This window comes from Platalea leucorodia (genome assembly GCF_965183815.1).
Source record: "Platalea leucorodia genome assembly, chromosome: 1".
NCBI classification, from domain to species: domain Eukaryota; kingdom Metazoa; phylum Chordata; class Aves; order Pelecaniformes; family Threskiornithidae; genus Platalea; species Platalea leucorodia.
In genome coordinates this window covers 107099202-107118008 of record NC_138823.1, presented here as the reverse complement: position 1 = coordinate 107118008, position 18807 = coordinate 107099202, and the positions used below count along the sequence as shown (strand labels likewise).

The window sequence follows — 18807 nt, the reverse complement described above, 5'->3', positions numbered from 1 at the left end:
TGGAGAAGCTGGCTGCTCATGGCTTGGATAAGTGCACTCTGTGCTGGGTTAAAAACTGGCTGGACGGCCGAGCACAGAGAGTGGTGGTGAATGGAGTCACATCCAGTTGGCGGCCGGTCACGAGTGGTGTTCCCCAGGGCTCAGTGCTGGGGCCGGTCCTGTTCAGTATCTTTATCGATGATCTGGATGAGGGGATTGAGTGCACCCTCAGTAAGTTTGCAGGTGACACCAAGTTGGGTGGAAGTGTCAATCTGCTGGAGGGCAGGAAGGCCCTACAGAGGGACCTGGACAGGCTGGATCACTGGGCCGGGGCCAACTGTATGAGGTTCAACAAGGCTCAGTGCCGGGTCCTGCACTTGGGTCACAACAACCCCATGCAACGCTACAGGCTTGGGGAGGAGTGGCTGGAGAGCTGCCTGGCAGAAAAGGACCTGGGGGTGTTGGTTGACAGCCGCCTGAACATGAGCCAGCAGTGTGCTCAGGTGGCTAAGAAGGCCAATGGCATCCTGGCTTGTATCAGGAATAGTGTGGCCAGCAGGACCAGGGAGGTGAGAGTGCCCCTGTACTGGGCACTGGTGAGGCCGCACCTCGAGTGCTGTGTTCAGTTTTGGGCCCCTCACTCCAAGAAGGACATCGAGGTGCTGGAGCGTGTCCAGAGGAGGGCAATGAAGCTGGTGAAGGGTCTAGAGAGCAAGTCTCATGAGGAGCGGCTGAGGGAGCTGGGGTTGTTTAGTCTGGAGAAGAGGAGGCTGAGGGGAGACCTTCTTGCTCTCTACAACTCCCTGAAAGGAGGCTGTAGCGAGGTGGGGGTCGGACGCTTCTCCCTAGCGATAGGATGAGAGGAAACGGCCTCAGGCTGCGTCAGGGGAAGTTTAAGTTGGATATTAGGAAAAACGTCTTCACCGAAAGCGTAGTCAGGCACTGGAACAGGCTGCCCAGGGAAGTGGTTGAGTCTCCTTCCCTGGGGGTATTTAAAAGTAGGGTAGACGTGGTGCTTGAGGACATGGTTTAGTGGTGGACTTGGCAGTGCTAGGTTAACAGTTGGACTTGATGATCTTAAGGGTCTTTTCCAACCTTTATGATTCTATGATTCTATGATTTCACATACACCATGGCAACAGCCCTGGTTTATCAATTAGTTGGTAAATATTTTACCAACTATCAAATAGTTGTTGAATGACTGCCTGCAACTGACTGCACCTCCAGAAGGAAATGGCAACACGCCTCTCCATGTCGAGGGCAGAGCCCTCAGTGTCATGTCATGCTTCGATGAGCTCTTCCCAGATCGGTAGGAAAGAGAGGAATTTATTTTGCTCACATTTATTTTTCTAACTCTCTTCAGTTAGAAATCAGTTCAGACCTCCACCTTAGTACCCAGGATTTTATTTTTCTTTCTGCAGTACAAAGCATTAAACTCCTTCAGCATTCATTGACGATTTCTTTGTGGAGAGGGGGCCAGTTTAAATAATATTTTATTTTAAATAAAGTCTTTAAAATTTCTTTTAAATAATAATACTTTCTATTTCCATTTGAGACTGTTCTAAGGGCTTCAATGAATATGAACCATAAAAGAGCACGGAATAGGTGGCTTCCTACAACAGTCCCATCTAAGGAACTTGCAAGGGCCCTGGGAACTGTAGTGGTTTGTGGGGAAAAACCCTTTTCTCCTCCAAAGTGCTCGCATTTAGCAAACCAAAAATTCCTGCTAAGAAAGACGTGTACAAGCTTGTAACTTGGGGAAGGCCTGTTATATAACTTTACTGAAAGTGGCAGAAGTGCAGAGGAAGGCTGAAAGCTTGAACTCCAATTCCAGAGCATGCACTTTTATAACTTAGTTCCAATAGAAGCCGATCCTTTGCACAATGCTCATGCTTACTGCCTGAGCTTTGCAGAAACAAACACTGACTGTCCACAATCTGAAATGTTGTTTGGCCACTTGAGATATTTCTTTTCTTGTTCTGTAACTCTTTTTTTTTTTCTTTTTTCATTTAGCTTTTATATTTTTAAATTAATTGCTCTGAATATTTTGTTTATGTCAACTTTTTATCACCTTTATTTGCATTTTTCCCCCTTCTTCTTACTCAGTTGCTCGTAATGCGGTTTTGTGGTGGTTCTGTCATTTTTTTTGCATTATGTGAAGATTAAGTGAAACATACGGGAAGAGCTGCTTTTCTCTCCTCTCTCACAATCCATTAACTGTTAACTTTTGAAGATCATCAAAGCGCTCTGTTCAGCAACAGTTTCATGTCAAAAGAGAAAGATCACTAGGCCCAAATTCACCTTATTTTTGGAAGTGAGATAATGGTACAAGAAAAGGTTGTTGTCCATTCCAACCCTCTGTACGTATTTGTGCCTGTGCAAAAAAGAACAAGAAATCTTTCCCAGGCAAATTTTATTGTCTCCTGTGTACACTGTGTAAAGGGTAGTGGTTAAAACAGAATATATTTATCTATGGAACCTTCCCAAAGAAGAGGTCAAAAGGAATTGTCACAAGTTGATGAAAAGCAGTCCTTTGCCAACAAATTCTTCACTGTACAGATATGCTGCTTCTTTTCCTATGTTTTGTGTGGAATACCTGAATATTACCCAATGATCTTGAAGAAGATAAGTCTTTTTTTGTCAAAGAGGAAGAAATGAGGCTTTTTGTATATGTGACCTTGTAAAGTTTTGAACAGAATTGCTGTACAGTAGGAAATGACTTGGCAGTGATAGGTTAACGGTTGGACTCGACGATCTTAAGGGTCTTTTCCAACCTTGATGATTCTATGATTCTATGATTCTATGAAATGTGTGCATATGTTTTAAATGGAAACAAACAACTTAATGCAAATGCAATATGCAAAACAAGACATGAAAATATACATCCAAAATTATTATAGCATGAACCCAGTGAGGACACTAGATTCAAGCATCAGGAAGGTAAAATAATCGCAACCAGTATAATATCTGTGCCTCATGAGAAGGAAATAGTCCATATATAGTTCAGGAGCCATTTCAATACAGCACAGATGTTATCTTACTGGGGTGACCCCAGCCAAGGTCCCAATGAAGGATGTCAGGACCAGATGTCAGCTTACATGTGACAGCTCCCCAACAGAACAGCTCTCCTGTGATGCTCAGGAGTATGGTTTGGAACATACAAGAGACAGCTCTTTCCTAAGATTAGGTTAAGTAATGTAGGATTACTATTTCCTTTTCTTATTCCTTGTCTGGCCCTACAGGGCTGAGGAAGTTACAGATTACATATATATATATATATGTACAGTGGCTACTGTAAAAACACACTATTCCTGATTGAATTTCTCCATGCAGCTATAATTCAATTAAGTAATTTCAAGTTGTGTTTCAGCTCAAATATATGCCCTGTATGGAGTCCTCAACACATTTTGTTGTCTGTCTCTTTTGAAATGGACTTTTCCCACTCCATTAGATATTAATGAAACTGTTTCAACACACGCATGGATGAGGATATGGCTGACTTGATATGTTAACAGACAACTTTTCACTCTGCTCTGTAACTCAAATAACGTTCAAGAGAGAAACAGAAAGTGAACATTGAATTGCTACCAATTTCTTGAGCCTGGTACAGCAATTTCATTTAGCCTCATTTTTACAAGTGTAAAATAAAACCGGCTGTTTTGTAAGAAGAGAGATTAATTTCAGGCCACACACTGCATGATTCAAAGCTACCAATAAAATGGTTCCTTGTGGCCATTTAGAGGTTGTTGTGACCCAGTCTGAGGCCAGAGCACAGTCTGCAGCTATTTATATGTAAATATTTCTGATCTGTCCTGTCTTCTAGAAAGCATCAGAACTCAAAAAATTTTTGAATTTAACTTACCCATTCCAACGTTTTAAAAAGCCGCGATCATGACGCCTATGAACAGGCTTTTGTATGTAGGTTTTCTGAGCTCGTAAGACTTCACAGTGAACTAGTTTTCATGAATGATTATTTCGTAAAAACAACCCTCCCTTTGTTTTTAGTTTTAACAGCCCTCTTTTTAAATTTTTTGACAGCACTTGTTTCTTCGTCATTGCAGTGAGTTATAGATAAAATTATTAATTTTCCCTTATGGTTGATCTTTAAGGAAAAAAAAAAAACCAACCTACAGGTTCCTTTCTGAGACAGCACGCGCTATTAAAATATCGTTCTTATTATGAGTTGTACTCTGATTAAACAAATGACCCAAGTGGAAAGAAAAAACAGGGCATACAACCCCTCCTTATTTTGCTGAGTATTTGTTTATACAAGTGGCTCCATTGAAACCGGCAGGACTATTCAAGTGCCCAAAGCACATGAATGAGCGCTGTTAAAAGTGAACATTTACCACCTACAAGCTCTTAAATGTCTTGTGTAACTTGGCACGATTTCTCCTTCTAAACGCCCCGTAGAGTGACATAGAAAAGGATTGCTCTGTCAATACTCGCAGTTGGGAAACAGCTTCAATCTCTTCACCCAAGCCACAGGCTTTCCACGCTGGGTTTTAGCAGGTGCAGCAGCTTCCTGCAGTGCTGCGGGAGGGCTGCAGAGTCACCGGGCAAGGGCTGGCTATGCCCGCCTGCAGGGATCACAGGGGAGAAAACAGGAATACAGAGGGTCCTGGAGGGATGACTCAGGGCTCGTCAACACAGAAATGCTCCAGGTAGTCAAGGAGTATGAGATAATGATGTGTGTAACTTGTATGCCTGTGCTGAACCAGCTCAACTCCTTTTTTTGTGACAGAGATGAGAGAAATGGCTGTTTATAAGGCTTTCTTTCCTGAAGGTGCTCACTGCAGTGTTGCTTTGCTTTTATTCAGAATTTTTATACAGAAGCAGTTAGAAGTAGCTGTTTGCATATCAAATAAAATACTCCAGGTAACTTCAAAAGAAGCCTTTAGGAAACCTCCATTAAAAATTAGAATCATGGAATCATAGAATGGTTTCAGTTGGAAGGGACCTTTAAAGATCATCTAGTCCAACCCCCCTGTCATGGTCAGGGACATCTTTCACTAGATCAGGGTGCTCAGAACCCAGACCAGCCTGACCTTGAATACTTCCAGGGATGGAGCATCCACAGCTTGTCTGGGCAACCTGTTCCACTCTCATAGTAACCAATTTCTTCCTTGTATCTATCTAACCTAAATCTACCCTCTTTTAGATTAAAACTGTTGCTCCTTGTCCTGTCACTACAGACCCTGGTAAAAAGTCTCTCTCCATTTTTCTTATAAGCCCCCTTTATATATTGAAAGGCTGCAATAAGGTCTCTCTGGAGCCTTCTCTTCTCCAGGCTGAACAACCCCAACTTTTTCAGCCTTTCTTCATAGGAGAGGTGTTCCAGCCCCCTGACCATTTTCATGACCCTCATCTGGATCTGCTCTATCAGGTCCATGTCTTTCTTGTGCTGGGGGCCCCAGAGCTGGATGGTAGCGTCTCATGAGAGTGGAGTAGAGGGGGAGAATCACCTCCCTCAACTCGCTGGCCATGCTTCCTTTTACGCATCCTGGGATACAGCTGGCTTTCTGGGCTGCAAACGCACAGTACTGACTCATGTCCGATACTTCATTCACCAGTACCCCTAAGTCCTCCTCCACAGGGCTGCTCTCAATCCATTCATCCCTCAGTCTATATCCATGTTTGGGATTGCCCCAACCCAGGTGCAGGACCTTGGACTTGGCCTTGTTGAATTTCATGAGGTTCACATGGGTCCACTCCTCAAGCCTGTTACGGTCTCTCTGGATGGCATCCCTTCCCTGTAGCATTTCAACTGCACCACCCAGCTTGGTGCCATCCGCAAACTTGCTGAGGGTACACTCACTCCCTCTGTCTATGTCATTAATAAATCAGGAGGGAAATGAATAGTCAAAAGAAAAACACTGCTCTTCAGTGCTTACACATCGGTGTTTACCCATTAAGATACGGGTATCTATCATATACGCTTTGTTGCAGTAGTCTGCTCTGGGAGCGCTGCAAGAAGAAAGGCAATACTAACCCAGGTGCAGCTGCACCAACAAGTGGTTATTAGCTATGAGCAGAAGGTGTTACAGGAGTGATGGAGGTTTTAAGTCATGGAAAGCATAACCATAGCTGTTACCTTGAGAGAGAAAGCCTGTGACAAAAGCGTGTCTTGCATCTCAAATAAAGCCATCAGAAGGAAAGATTTCAAACTAGTCTCCTTCTGCTGCTGTCTTGCACTTTAGTAATACTCAGTGTATGTTCCTCTCATCTTTTGTAAGCAAGAAGGCAACGTTAGGAGCAAGCAAACCTCTAACCCAGGACAGCACTGCTCCTGCAACACAATGGCATCACGCAGACTTTAAAATCAAGAGCAGAGCAGAAGTTTGACAAAGCTCTGCTCAATAATTGATTATTTTTCCCCTTAGGATTTAATTAGAATATTGACATGCTGTTGTAACTTATGACACTAAAAACTTGTCTGCCTAAAAGCCAAAGTGATTTAAGTTCTTACAAGATCAGCCAAACTCCCTGATCCTGTGAACTTACCAGTAAAATCTTAGTGTGACAGAAAACTATAGGACAAATGCTGAATATCTCAAAGAGCATAGGATTGCAGAGTTTTTGGTAAGGCCCACAAGCAAAGAGAATGATGACTTCTTGGGGTCCCTTTGCTCAGTTGTGGGACAGAGGAGTAAAAGCATTGCTGAGCCCCTGGGCAATGAGGCAACACCAGGCTTAACACTGTAATAACTACTTAGCCTTGCTAACCATCACATTTACACCACCTGTCACGGAGAGCGGGGCTTGAATCCTGTGCAAGCTAAGCTGTTGAATAAACAGAAGTAACCTTTGTCCTTAGTTTTCACTTTCTTTCCACTTTCATTTATCTTCTTTCTCTAATAGTTGCATTTTAATGGAGATTGGGTTTTTTGGTTTTTCACCAGAGTGCCCCAACGGCATTGTTAAGATTTCTGTGGAATTAAAGCAGGGAGAGTCATATCCCTGAATGGTCTTTAAGAGAAACAATTGTTAATGGGTAGCTTCACACTTCTTGTTTCTATACATGCTAATATACATTTTTTTAAATAAAATTACTTGGCAATCACTGTGAAGTGTCCCTTTGTATACCATACCATTATAAGGACTCTTTCATGCATAAATAAGGTAGCGCTAATTTACTCTAGTTTAATCCTCTCGGAGAATGTGAACCTCCATGGCAATTAGCGATTAAGTTACAGTGAACCAAGGCTGCTTTGCTCTTGAATGAGTGCATCTACAGGAGTGATTAATGTGCCGTAACATTGAGGTCACTCCTGTAGTTGCATTGTCTTAACTTTTCTAAGTGTATCAATGTTAGACATGGCCTATGTTTAAGACTCTCATTATTTTTGTGTGTATAATATATCCAAATCAAAGGAAAGGGAATTTCAGTGTTAATTTGTGTTCTGCTGAGAAACAGGAGGGGACTTGGACTTTGAAAATATTTGAATATATTTGAAAATATGGTTTGGCCCTGGAAACAATTCAGGCATATCACTGGAATTCTGGCACCGTATATCTTATAATTTCTCTAGTACCCTTATGATTTTCATGGCCGTAGCAAGAATTATAATCTCTTTTCTGTTCTCACTCCCTGTGGCAGATTTTGCCACCTCCTGATAAAGGCTTTCTGTGTCCTTTACATTCCAAAATCTTGAGCAGGACGTAACAAGGTAAAAAAGGTTTATTGCATCAAATGGGTGATTTGACTCCATGGTCAAAACCCTGTGTCACAGACCAAGATGCTGCCCTAATCTGTTTTAGACATCGTACAATAAAGAGTAAGTGTTGGCACTGCCCCACAACACTTGTAGTTCAAGTAGTAAGGGAAGAGGCAAAAGATGGACACAGGCAGGTGAAAAAGTGCAAGAGATGCTATTGATAGCACACTAGCTAAAATAAAATGAACGAGCTAGTGAGTTCAATGCCATTTTTAGACTATATCAGAGCTCCATGTGTGTGAGAGGAAAAAATAAAAACAATCAAAATGTAGACTGCAAAGGATGAGATGTAAGATGGCAGAGAAGCTAGCAGAAGCTGTTGTTATAAAATAGCATCTACACTCCCCCTCCCTATGAACTAAAACCTGGAAACTACACGGCATGTTGGATTGCAGCAATGGTAGTTGTTTTCTCCTCCGTGTCTTTTTCAGCTGTATGAATTCCGAGGTGAATTTAGGTGATAAAGCAAATGGGTCATAAAGCAAACCGTATGAAAGACCTTGATGCACGCTTAAGTACATTTGAAAATCTTCAAGGAATTTAGGAAGATAATTTGATATTAACTGATGAATTTCCAGAAAGACAATCCTAGGGCTGTCAAACAACAAGAATGTCAGTCCAGAATTAAAAGAATAAGTAGCTCTTCATGGGCAAATATGCAGGGCATTTTGCTGGCGTTACTGCCCTCTGTTAATGCCTTTTACCTTACCCATCACTTGGTTGGTTCACAGTCATGACAGCAGAGTCACAAATCAGTAAAATTGACTAAACGCTGACTGTTTTATTTTAAGAAGCCTTTTTGTTGTGTTTAAACAGCATAGAATGGAATAACTATTGTTTCCCTGAACCAGGGCCATCTTGAGCAATGTTCTCATAAAGCATGCTCAAAGAAGAGAGTGGGGAGACTGCCCCAAGGAGTAACATGACAACACAGAGGCTTTGTTTGTAGGTTAAAGCTGTTGAATTTTGGATGAGTCGGTTTTGTGCTGGGATATGTTACCTAACCTGCTCTGGTGGACAAAAGATTTTAGCAACTGGGTTAAATGAAATTATAGAAACAGGGGCTGAGTCAAGAGTTGTATTTGCTCTTTTTTATAGCTTCATGGGAGAGTTCAGACTTGGTTATGGTGAATGGGAAGCAGTAGACTTGTTGGTCCTGCTTTTCTAGCATCTGCTATCTTATCTATTGAGTTAAGGTTTGTTGAGGGGAAGAGGAGTACCTAGTGCTTAATTTAACTTACAGTTTGCAAGCTACGTTTTACATTATGCGAAGTATACCTAGGACATGTAGCATGGGACTATTTCTTAGCTTTTGTATAAATAAAGACTTGTTTGACATTTGTAGTTTGGATGTTGGAGATAAATGCATTAGGTTTCTGCAGTGGGCTCTGGGCTTCTGCCAACAGATGAAGGAATCTAAATAATTAAAAGGACAACAGCTCCATACTCTCTTGAGTTTCAGGATCTGCACAAGAGTTTTTATTCTCTCTGTCACAGTAGTATGTGTGCTTCTTTCAACTATCTCCCCTTATGATCACAGATCAGTACGGATTGTTAAGGCAGGTTAAACTGTTGGACGTTAAAACCTTGCTAACATTGATGGAAGCTGGACACTTACCTGAGACACGCAGCACAGTACAGAGAAGCCTGGCCTGACACTGTGGGTGCCAGCTCCTCATCACGGAGCTACCGTATCCAAGTTATTGACTGCTGTCTTTCAGTACTTAGTACTAACTTCATGCAAAGTTTATCAGTTTGGCTGTGGAACTCTACCAGTGTAAGAACTGTCTTTGAAACCACTCAAGCTGAGAAGATCCCAGCTGTAGAGAAGCAATTGTTCTCTGTGTTCCTGGAGTGCTCATGGGGGAACCTCATGGATGAGTTGCTTTGCCATATGCACATCGGATAGGTATGCAGTATAGGTATATAGGCATTGAAAGTGTCCCAGGGTTCTCTACAACAGTTGACAGCACCAGACTGATGCCAGTTCGTCTGAATCTTTGCCATTTTTGTTCCAACTAGCACTTTATTGGTAGCATTTCAAGGCTTGTTTGAGTTTGTGCTTGGGATCACATTTGTGCTATAAAAGAGGATAATGAGAATTTGAAGATGTCTTCTGTACTGATATCTCTGTGTCTTTTTTTACAGCATTTTGTTTGCAGACATTGTGGGGTTCACTAGTTTGGCATCACAGTGTACTGCCCAAGAGCTGGTGAAGCTGCTGAATGAGCTCTTTGGCAAATTTGATGAATTAGCTACAGTAAGTACAACATTCTTATTTCAATTTAATTTAAATTCCCTCCTGAAAAATGAAGCATGAGTTACACATGTTAGAAATCTGTGATAGACTGATTTAGCCACATGTGTCATGAATTTCTGAAGCTTCCATTTTTTGCTAATATTCTGGAGAGAAAACAGTCTATTTTAGTTGTTTAGGAAAGAAGCTTAAGTTGCTATTTTTAAATATACTTTTCTTCCCCCTCCTTGGAGGCCATCAGTATTCTTCATTGATTTTGTTTGCACAAAATAGAGAAAATATTTCAATATTTACGTTTCTGTCCTGCACGGAAAAAGCCAGGATAATGGAAAATATTATTATTGGCAGTATGGCATAAAACTACTTTCTGTGATAATAAGAAGCTAGAGAGTAAAATTAGTTCTTCACAGAGAGCACTCCTTGTCACAGAAATGATGATAGCTTTTCAGAGAGGCTATTGTAGGCAAAATGGGATCCATATCATAACTGAGGCTTATGTTTTGGTCATTGTACTGACATTGTGCCAGATTCCCCAAGGAAAAAGAAAATGGAAGAAATGTTCCTTGCCTATAACTCCTAGCAGTCTAATGGTACCACAAGCATTTGACAGGAAATGAGAGGAATGGATGCGCCTGGAAAAGCCGCACACGTTCTTTCAAATTACATGTAACAATATGCTGAAAATGTGTTTTCCCTTGAACAAAGCACAATCAAAGGGACTTTAGAGAACTGCGGTGATTGCATGAAGGATCAGGAGCACAGGTGGTGTTTTCCTCCATCACGTCAGTAGCCAGGACGCATATGGAAAGGAGCAGGAGGACCCATCTCATTAACATGTGGCTCAGAGGCTGGTGCCAGCGGTGGAATTTTGGGTTTTTCGATCATGAGGCAGTTTACATGGCACCAGGCCTGCTGGAGACAGATGGGGTTCACCTGTCGCAAAGGGGGAAAAGGATCCTGGCTCAGGAGCTAGCAAGCCTCATTGAGAGAGCTTTAAACTAGATGCGAAGGGGGAAGGGGATAAAACCAGTCTTGCTAGGGATGAGCCTAGGGGTGGCATGCCTGTGTTGGAGAAGAGCTCAATAGCCCAACTGAAGTGCATTTACACCAATGCACGCAGCATGGGCAATAAGCAGGAGGAGCTGGAAGCCATTGCACGGCAGGAAAACTATGATGTGGTTGCCATCACGGAAACATGGTGGGATGACTCACACAACTGGAGTGCTGCAATGGATGGCTACAAGCTCTTTAGAAGGGACAGGCAAGGAAGGAGAGGTGGAGGGATAGCCCTGTACGTTAGGGAGCAATTTGATTGTCTAGAGCTCAACGAAGGTAATGATAAGGTTGAATGCTTATGATCAGGGGGAAGGCCAACAAGGCAGATATCCTGGTGGGAGTCTGTTATAGACCACCCAACCAGGATGAGGAAACAGATGAAGTATTCTACAAGCGGTTGACTGAAGTCTCGCAATGACTAGCCCTTGTTCTTGTGGGGGACTTCAACTTACCAGATCTCTGCTGGAAATACAACACAGCAGAGAGAAAGCAGTCTCGGAGGTTCCTGGAGTGTGTGGGAGATAACTTCCTGACACAGCTGGTGAGGGAGCCAACCAGGGGGTTGTCCCGCTGGACCTGCTGTTTACGATGAGAGAAGGCCAAGTGGGTGACGTGGTGGTTGGAGGCTGTCTTGGGCTCAGTGACCATGAAATGATAGAGTTTTCGATTCTTGGAGAAGTAAGGAGAGGGCTCAGCAGAACTGCTACCTTGGACTTCCGGAGGGCAGACTTTGGCCTGTTTAGGAGTCTGGTTAACAGAGTCCCTTGGGAGGCAGTCCTGAAGGGCAAAGGAGTCCAGGAAGGCTGGACGTTATTCAAGGAGGACGTCTTCAAGGTGCAGGAGCAGGCTGTCCCCATGTGCTGAAAGTCGAGCAGGCAGGGGAGAAGACCGGCCTGCCTGAACAGAGAGCTTTGTGGAGTCAACTTCCATGGTACTGCATCTGGACTTCTAATACTTTCCATTTACAAGTGGATAAGTATAAATGAAGTTTAGGTTCTTTTCAAAGGACATCATTAGAAGAGGATTTTGTTGTTCTGTGTAAAAGATTTTACTTGTTCGTGCAACTGTGCCATGAAACACAAGGCAATGTAATAACACGGGAGTACTGTGAAATAACATGAGTTCCCACATGTTTGCACAGAAACGCACAGGACTATGACATGTGACATGGCACTGAAGCCAGGGAGATGGCTACTGCACCATGCTTGCTCCCTTAGCAGTGGCCAGGGGCAGCCAAGTGGAGCTGTCAGTGACAACTGAAGCCAAGGTACCAGGCATATGCCAGCTTTTGGTGCGAGGTCAGTTGTTTGTCAGGGAAGAAGCAGATCAGAGATAGCAGAAGAGCTAAAAAGCCTTAGCTTTTCTGTTCAGCCTGCATGCATTCTTTTTCCAAATTTGAAAATAAATCTCATGGTTTCTTTCAGCCATGTGAGGAAGATTTGCTGTTTACTTGTTCTTCTAGTTCAGACTATGATGAATCAGGGTGTGATTAAGGACAAAACGTATGATCTTTCCTTGGTGCCCTCTGATGTGGTAAAGGGAGACTTGTTATTTTGACTCCTGCAGTCAGAAGAAATGCGCTGAGAAGTGTAATTTTTCAGAGGGATTCTGATCTTATCAAACACTTATCTTGTACAAGTTATTTTACCTTGTAAATCACTGAGGTTTTGAACTCTGTTAGGAGAAGAGGTGATCAGAATACAGTACTTAAAATGATGACATGTTTTCTGTTTTCACAATAGCACTGTTTGGTTTCTTAAAGAAATAATCTTAGGTAGTCATATTTTATATAGGACTTTGAGTCTCTGGGCCAACTTCAGTCACTTTGAAGAAAGCAAAGTGAGTCTCAAAAATATAAAGCTAAACAAAAATGAGTGACAATATTAGTATCCTTGCGGGACTGTAACTTCATCCTAGACCAGACATCAGAGAATCCACACAGAGAGGCACTGTTATGAATGCCTCAGGGTTCATTTGTATGTCTGGTTACTGAAGTACTTGTAATGTCACAGTCTTTAGGTACCCTGATATTCTATAAGCATTTTGGATCAGTTTGCCCATTCAGCAGAGGTTCCCTTGAGACTGTACACAAAAATAGCAAGCCATCTTCCTGAACGTGCGCAGTTAAGGTTCTTATAAGGCCTATGAATAGTTCAAATAGAAAGAATGATTTTGCATTAATTTCTGTTGGATTTTGTCTGCTGTTCAGACTTCGTTTACTTAGTTCAGGCTGTTACTTCAGTTTCTCAGTTTCTTCCAGTTTTGGTTAAGCAGAGTAACTTTGTGCAGTCTCAGATTTTGCCCTAATGATAGTCATTGTGCTTTACATATTGTCAATGAATGCTTTAAACAACTGATCTTTGCATGAGGTCTTCAGGTGCCTTACAATTAACCTTCAACACTATAGCTAGCTTCCAGTTTGTCATTCTTCAGCTTACTTGTAGGAGTGACAAATTTTAATGAGATATAATCATTTGCATTGCGTTGTTTTTATGTTCCCAAGGAATTCTTGGACACATGACACTTAGGCTGGGTGCCTTGTTGCTTTAATACACTCTGTATTTCAGTGCATTTTCTCTTCATGCTTTGTCTGTGGCATGGGTTTACTGTGAATGAGAGAGGGCCTCAATGCTGCAGTTACCCAAGTAGTGTCACACAGAGTTGCACGTGGCCCTGCTTGGGTACTGTCATGGTCCCAGCTCCACTATCTTTTGATACAGTTCAGCTATACCCAAAATATTTTACCTGTAATAAGTCATCTTAATAGAAAAGAGGAGGCATTTCTCCAGCATCCTGCATCGTAATGAAACAGGTTTCCTTTTTAGAGAAGTTTTGATCTTCTTTCATTGTTCTTTTCTTTCGTAGGTTTTTCTCACATACTTCCTGCATCTAATCTACGTGGAAAATTAATTACTTGTGTTTACAGATTCAGTTATTTCCCTTTCAACTTCCATGGTACTGCATCTGGACTTCTAATACTTTCCATTTGCAAGTGGATAAGGATAAATGAAGTTTAGGTTCTTTTCAAAGGACATCACTAGAAGAGGATTTTGTTGTTCTGAGTAAAAGATTTTACTTGTTCGTGCAACTTTTGGCGTCTCATCTGTTAGCCACACCACTTCCTTGTTCTTTCCATTTGCAGTTAAGTATACTTTCAGGCTTTGTCAGTATTTGTAAGCTGAGTCTATTTTTATGTCTTTCTGTTTTAATTTAGTATCCTTTCCTGATTAGCTTCTCAGCTTTTAACAGTTTTTACTTTCCAAATTTCAGTGTTACTGAAGTGGCTTTTTGCACCTGTTCAGCCTCAAAGATGTTGACCTTAACAACGTTGCTGCTGAGCTTCTATGTTGTTTTTTTTTTAACTGTCAAGAACAGTCAGTCCTTTGCTGTGCTTTGAAGTAGCTGTTCCTAGAAGAAATCACTTTAAGAAATGGATTCTATTGAGTCTATAGAATGCTTTTAGTTTATATGAAGATAATTATTATGTATTTTTAAAATATAAAATAGACAAAGTTTTCTGGGCTGGTTAAGATGGGGAAGTTAGTGCTGGAAAACATAGATATAAATTTACAGCACGTAACCCTTCTTTGTGGAAACTGCTAAGTGTGCACTAGGGGGGGATATTTACAAAGGCTAATTTTAAGGAGACTTGTCTCCCCAAGTTCCCTTGATAGTCAGTGCAGACACAGGATCCCTCTGAGGCAGATCATGCACACAAGCTTGAGTTTGGTTCTGAACAGCCATCTGGAGAGGTCTCCTAGAGAGACCTAAGGAAGTAAGCTTTCTTAAATTAAAGTAGTCTTAATGAATATGCCTGCGACTCTATATGATCACGGACTAATGATGTGTGTATGGTGTGAAGCTAAAGTAAGTGTCTGTGGGACAGTTTTCCAGGGAGGAAGATAATGTCACGCACTTTAAGTATTGTAGGAACATATAAATGGGCAGGTACCATAGAGGCCAGGTCTTGCCTAACTTCCTTTATGGTACTTTTTATGTAAGAGGATACTGTACTTGGTATGCCAGTTCTCTGTCATAACTCTTGTCATGATTTGCATGCTTGTGGTAAATTACCAAATTCTTCCTGAGTTTGTATTCTGCAAATCTGAGATTTGCATCTTTGGGTAGGACCGTATTGGATTATTCTGATCAGCTTCAGATGCTTGCAGTGTAAGCATTTGTACTGAAACTAATTGTTTTCATTCCTTGTGCAGTTAGCATAGAGAAAGGTATTTCTGGAGTTCAGTGTGTGTCATCCAAGGGGGATGTCTAATTGCACTCCAGAAGCGTCTGTTGCACTTCATGGTTGTACAGGCAGTTTGAGTGATAACCCAGGTGCCTATTTTAGCTGTCTGATGGACTCTGCATACACAGTTCTACCTGGAGTCCTCTGCCCGTCCACATATCTGTTATGTGGGGCATGGCAGTGCATCAGGGGAGCAGCCATCAGGACTTCTCCTCAGCCTGGGGGGGACCGTGCCTCCTGCACTGGAGTCCAGAAGCACTGTCTTCAGAACAGGCAGCTTTGCTCTTCTCAAGCCAGACTTTTTATCTCCTTGAAGTCTATGGAAATCTTTCTGGAAACTACTTTCTTCATAGCCAGCTGTATACAATATCTTGCTAGTTCTTCTCATGCTGTCATTTTTCAGTAATTCTGCCAAGCGGAGGTGAATGGCCATTTCCAGTGATTAGGTCTTGAAGATTTCCCATGCTTCTTGTTTGGAGCATGACTGAATTTAATACTTCTGTTGGTGCACAAAGGTGACAGTTTTTTAAAATCTTCTCTATTGTGTTGTTTCCAGAAGAATCTGGAAAAATACCCATTTCCTGAAATTTAGAGCTTAGTTTTTCAACGTTTTATAGTGCATTTGTTTTAGGCTTGTTTCTCCTGGGATATTCCTCTTCATAAAAAGACAGCATCTTAAAGGATACTTAATGAAAGCTGGGAAGGAGACAAGCATGCATATCAGTCATGATGATTATGTAAAATATTCTTGCTAAAATCCCTTTTCATTTCCAAATGAATTAACATATATGACTGTTAAATAGGTTCTCACTCTCCACAACTAGAAACATTTAACCTTCTAGTTTTGTAAAATTACTCTCCATGTGGAGTAGGGAGGGAATTCTTTGTCGGAGTGGGAATGCACAGAAAGGGTAGGCCAAGAACCAGTGGGTTATTGCAGGTCAGCATATATAATTGCCAATAAAATTGAGGGAAAGTATTTGAAGCAAAATGTCTTCCTTTTTATACCTATCCTGAATAATTCTACATTTGTTCATGCATGGCTCCCATGATGGTAGATAATTTGTCACAACTTTGCAAACACATTAACAAATTACAAGCTGACATATGCTTATCTGGAGAAGGCCAGCTTTCCTCAATCACAGCCTACCAAGCCATTTTCTGTGGTGCTTCCTATGCGGTAACCAGGTTTTTGTTTCCTATCATTTCTGCCACTCTGTTGAAGCTCTTCTTGTTAACTCTATACTAACTCTTAATGCTATGAGTATGTCTCCATTACCCTGCTAATTTGAACTTTATGGAGTATTGCCGTTAGCTCATTCTCAAGTTTTTTTATGCTGGGACTAGCAGATGTGCAAGAACTAGTGTAAATTGGTTACTATTTGCAGGCATTATTCCATTAAAGCTTATCAAAATAGTTGTTTCAATTTTTAAACCCACAGTTCAAAACCTCGGTGAAAAGAAATGTTAAAATGTGTACGCAGTAATTGACAGGATTCAACGACATTTGCTAATGGGCTGGACAGTTTTCAAAAGTGTATTACCACTATTGGCATACTGCAATGTAATGGAGCTGGTTGTAATTTCCATGTCACTTCATTACACTCAGGATTTGACTATGAAGTTTATCTGACAAGCTGGCTTCAATAATCGCTCACATGTTGTGGCCCACATTCAGCATAGTTATTAGAATAGATTTGCATACTACACAGAGAACCCACATTGGTAAATCTTTTTGTTTTATTGAACAAAAAAGTAAAATGATAAGTGAAATTACTGTTTCTCATTAATGAAAGTTGCAGATGGTGTGGGTAAACTCTGCATCCAGCTCTGGGGCCCCCAGCACAGAAAAGACATGGACCTGTTACAGTGGGTCCAGAAGAGAGTAACAGAAATGATCAGAGGGCTGGAATAAAGAAAGAGTGAGAGTTAGGGTTTTTCGGCCTGGAGAAGAGAAACCTCCAGGGAGACCTTATTGCAGCCTTTCAATATATAAAGGGGGCTTATAAGAAAGTCAGCAAGAGACTTTTTACCAGGTTCTATAGTGACAGGACAAGGGACAAAGGTTTTAAACTGAGAGAGACTACATTTAGATGGGATATAAGGAAGAAATTCTTTATGATTAGGGTGGTGAGAAACTGGAACAGGTTGCCCAGAGAAGCTGAGGATACCCCATTGCTGGAAGTGTTCAAGGTCAGGTTGGATGGGGCTTTGAACAACCTGATCTAGTGGAAGATGTCCTTGCCCATGGCAGGAGGGTTGGAACTAGATGATCTTTAAGGCCCCTTCCAACCCAGACCATTCTATGATTCTGTGATTCTATGATTTTCACAGATTTAGCTGTTAGAAGTTAGCCTAAGTAGGCTCACTTTTCATCAGTACAGAAAAGAGGGCCCTTTCAAAGGGGATTCAAAGTAGGGTTCTAAGGATTGTTTTGCATGTGAATCTAAACCCCTTTCTTCATCTTTTTCTGCACCTAGTTGCATCTTTTGTGAATACTGCTGCAGTCTATGAGACTTTCACTGGCTTGTCCTTCCTGTGGAATGTTTTTGGTTTTGTTTTTCTGTAAAGCTCTTTAGTGCACAAAACGGAATTATAGAGCTAAGGGTGAAAATAGAAAGATGTTTTATGTTTTGTTTAATTTTATAAGGAAATTAAATATAGTAGGAAAGTGTAAATATCAAAAATGTAAACTGATCTCTTACAAAGGATCTCTCCCTCTCACCATGCGCTGAACTTAAATTAATAACTTGATATTAATTAAATTAATAACTTGACTTAATTGCTTACTTGCACTGTACAGCCTTCCGACTAACTCCATCCGATTCACTGCCTTTTCTTCTATGACCCTGAAGGAGGGTGGCTTGTCCTTCACCATTTCCTTAACAGCAGAACACTGTACTATGCCCTTCCAAAGGCGCTTGGAGCAGTAAGGCATTCACTATACTTCTGCGTAAAGGAAAGAGTGGACTAGTCATGCCGGGAACAGGTATCAACACCAGTGTCTTCTACCAGTCTGTATTCAAATCTGTTGAAAAGGGGGGCTCAAAACTGGTGTCTGGCCCATAACTGTCAGGCTGAGCCACCTTGGTTAGTATATCAGTACATAGAATGAATATTAAAATTTGCATTTATCGCATATGTTGTGTATATATGCAAGAGGGTGTAGGTAAATTTGCAGAACTGTGTGTCTGTGCATGTTGTACATGCACATATATATATGTATGGATGCATATATTTTTACAGCATGATAGCCAAAATATCGTTTTTTTCCACTTCTGTTCCCACCTAATGGACAAATGTAATGAAATTGAATAGAGACGTCATACCAACTTTAGAGAATGTAGTAGAAAATACTGTTCTTTCTGCAAGTCTCTTTTGTGTCTCTAGACACATCTGTAATATAAATAAAATTATATTAACTTCTAGAGTGATTCAAAGCTTTCTAATGCAATTTTCTATTGAGATTAAGAGCACTTTGGCATAAAGTGCTGCACATGCTAAATATATTGAAAATAAGCTGCAGTAGTAACAGTGGTGAATCCTATCTT

The 18807-nt window shown here is 41.3% G+C and overlaps 1 protein-coding gene across 1 annotated transcript in view; it reads left to right on the top strand.

Moving 5' to 3' along the window:
- The window catches only part of ADCY1 (adenylate cyclase 1), a gene marked incomplete at its 5' end in the record, with an annotated part of 160895 nt that overhangs the window by 71578 nt on the left and 70510 nt on the right, over positions 1-18807 (top strand). The window contains one exon of the mRNA XM_082310612.1: positions 9846-9957. Coding sequence (XP_082166738.1) covers positions 9846-9957 — 112 coding nt within the window. The remainder of the gene's footprint in view (positions 1-9845; positions 9958-18807) is intronic.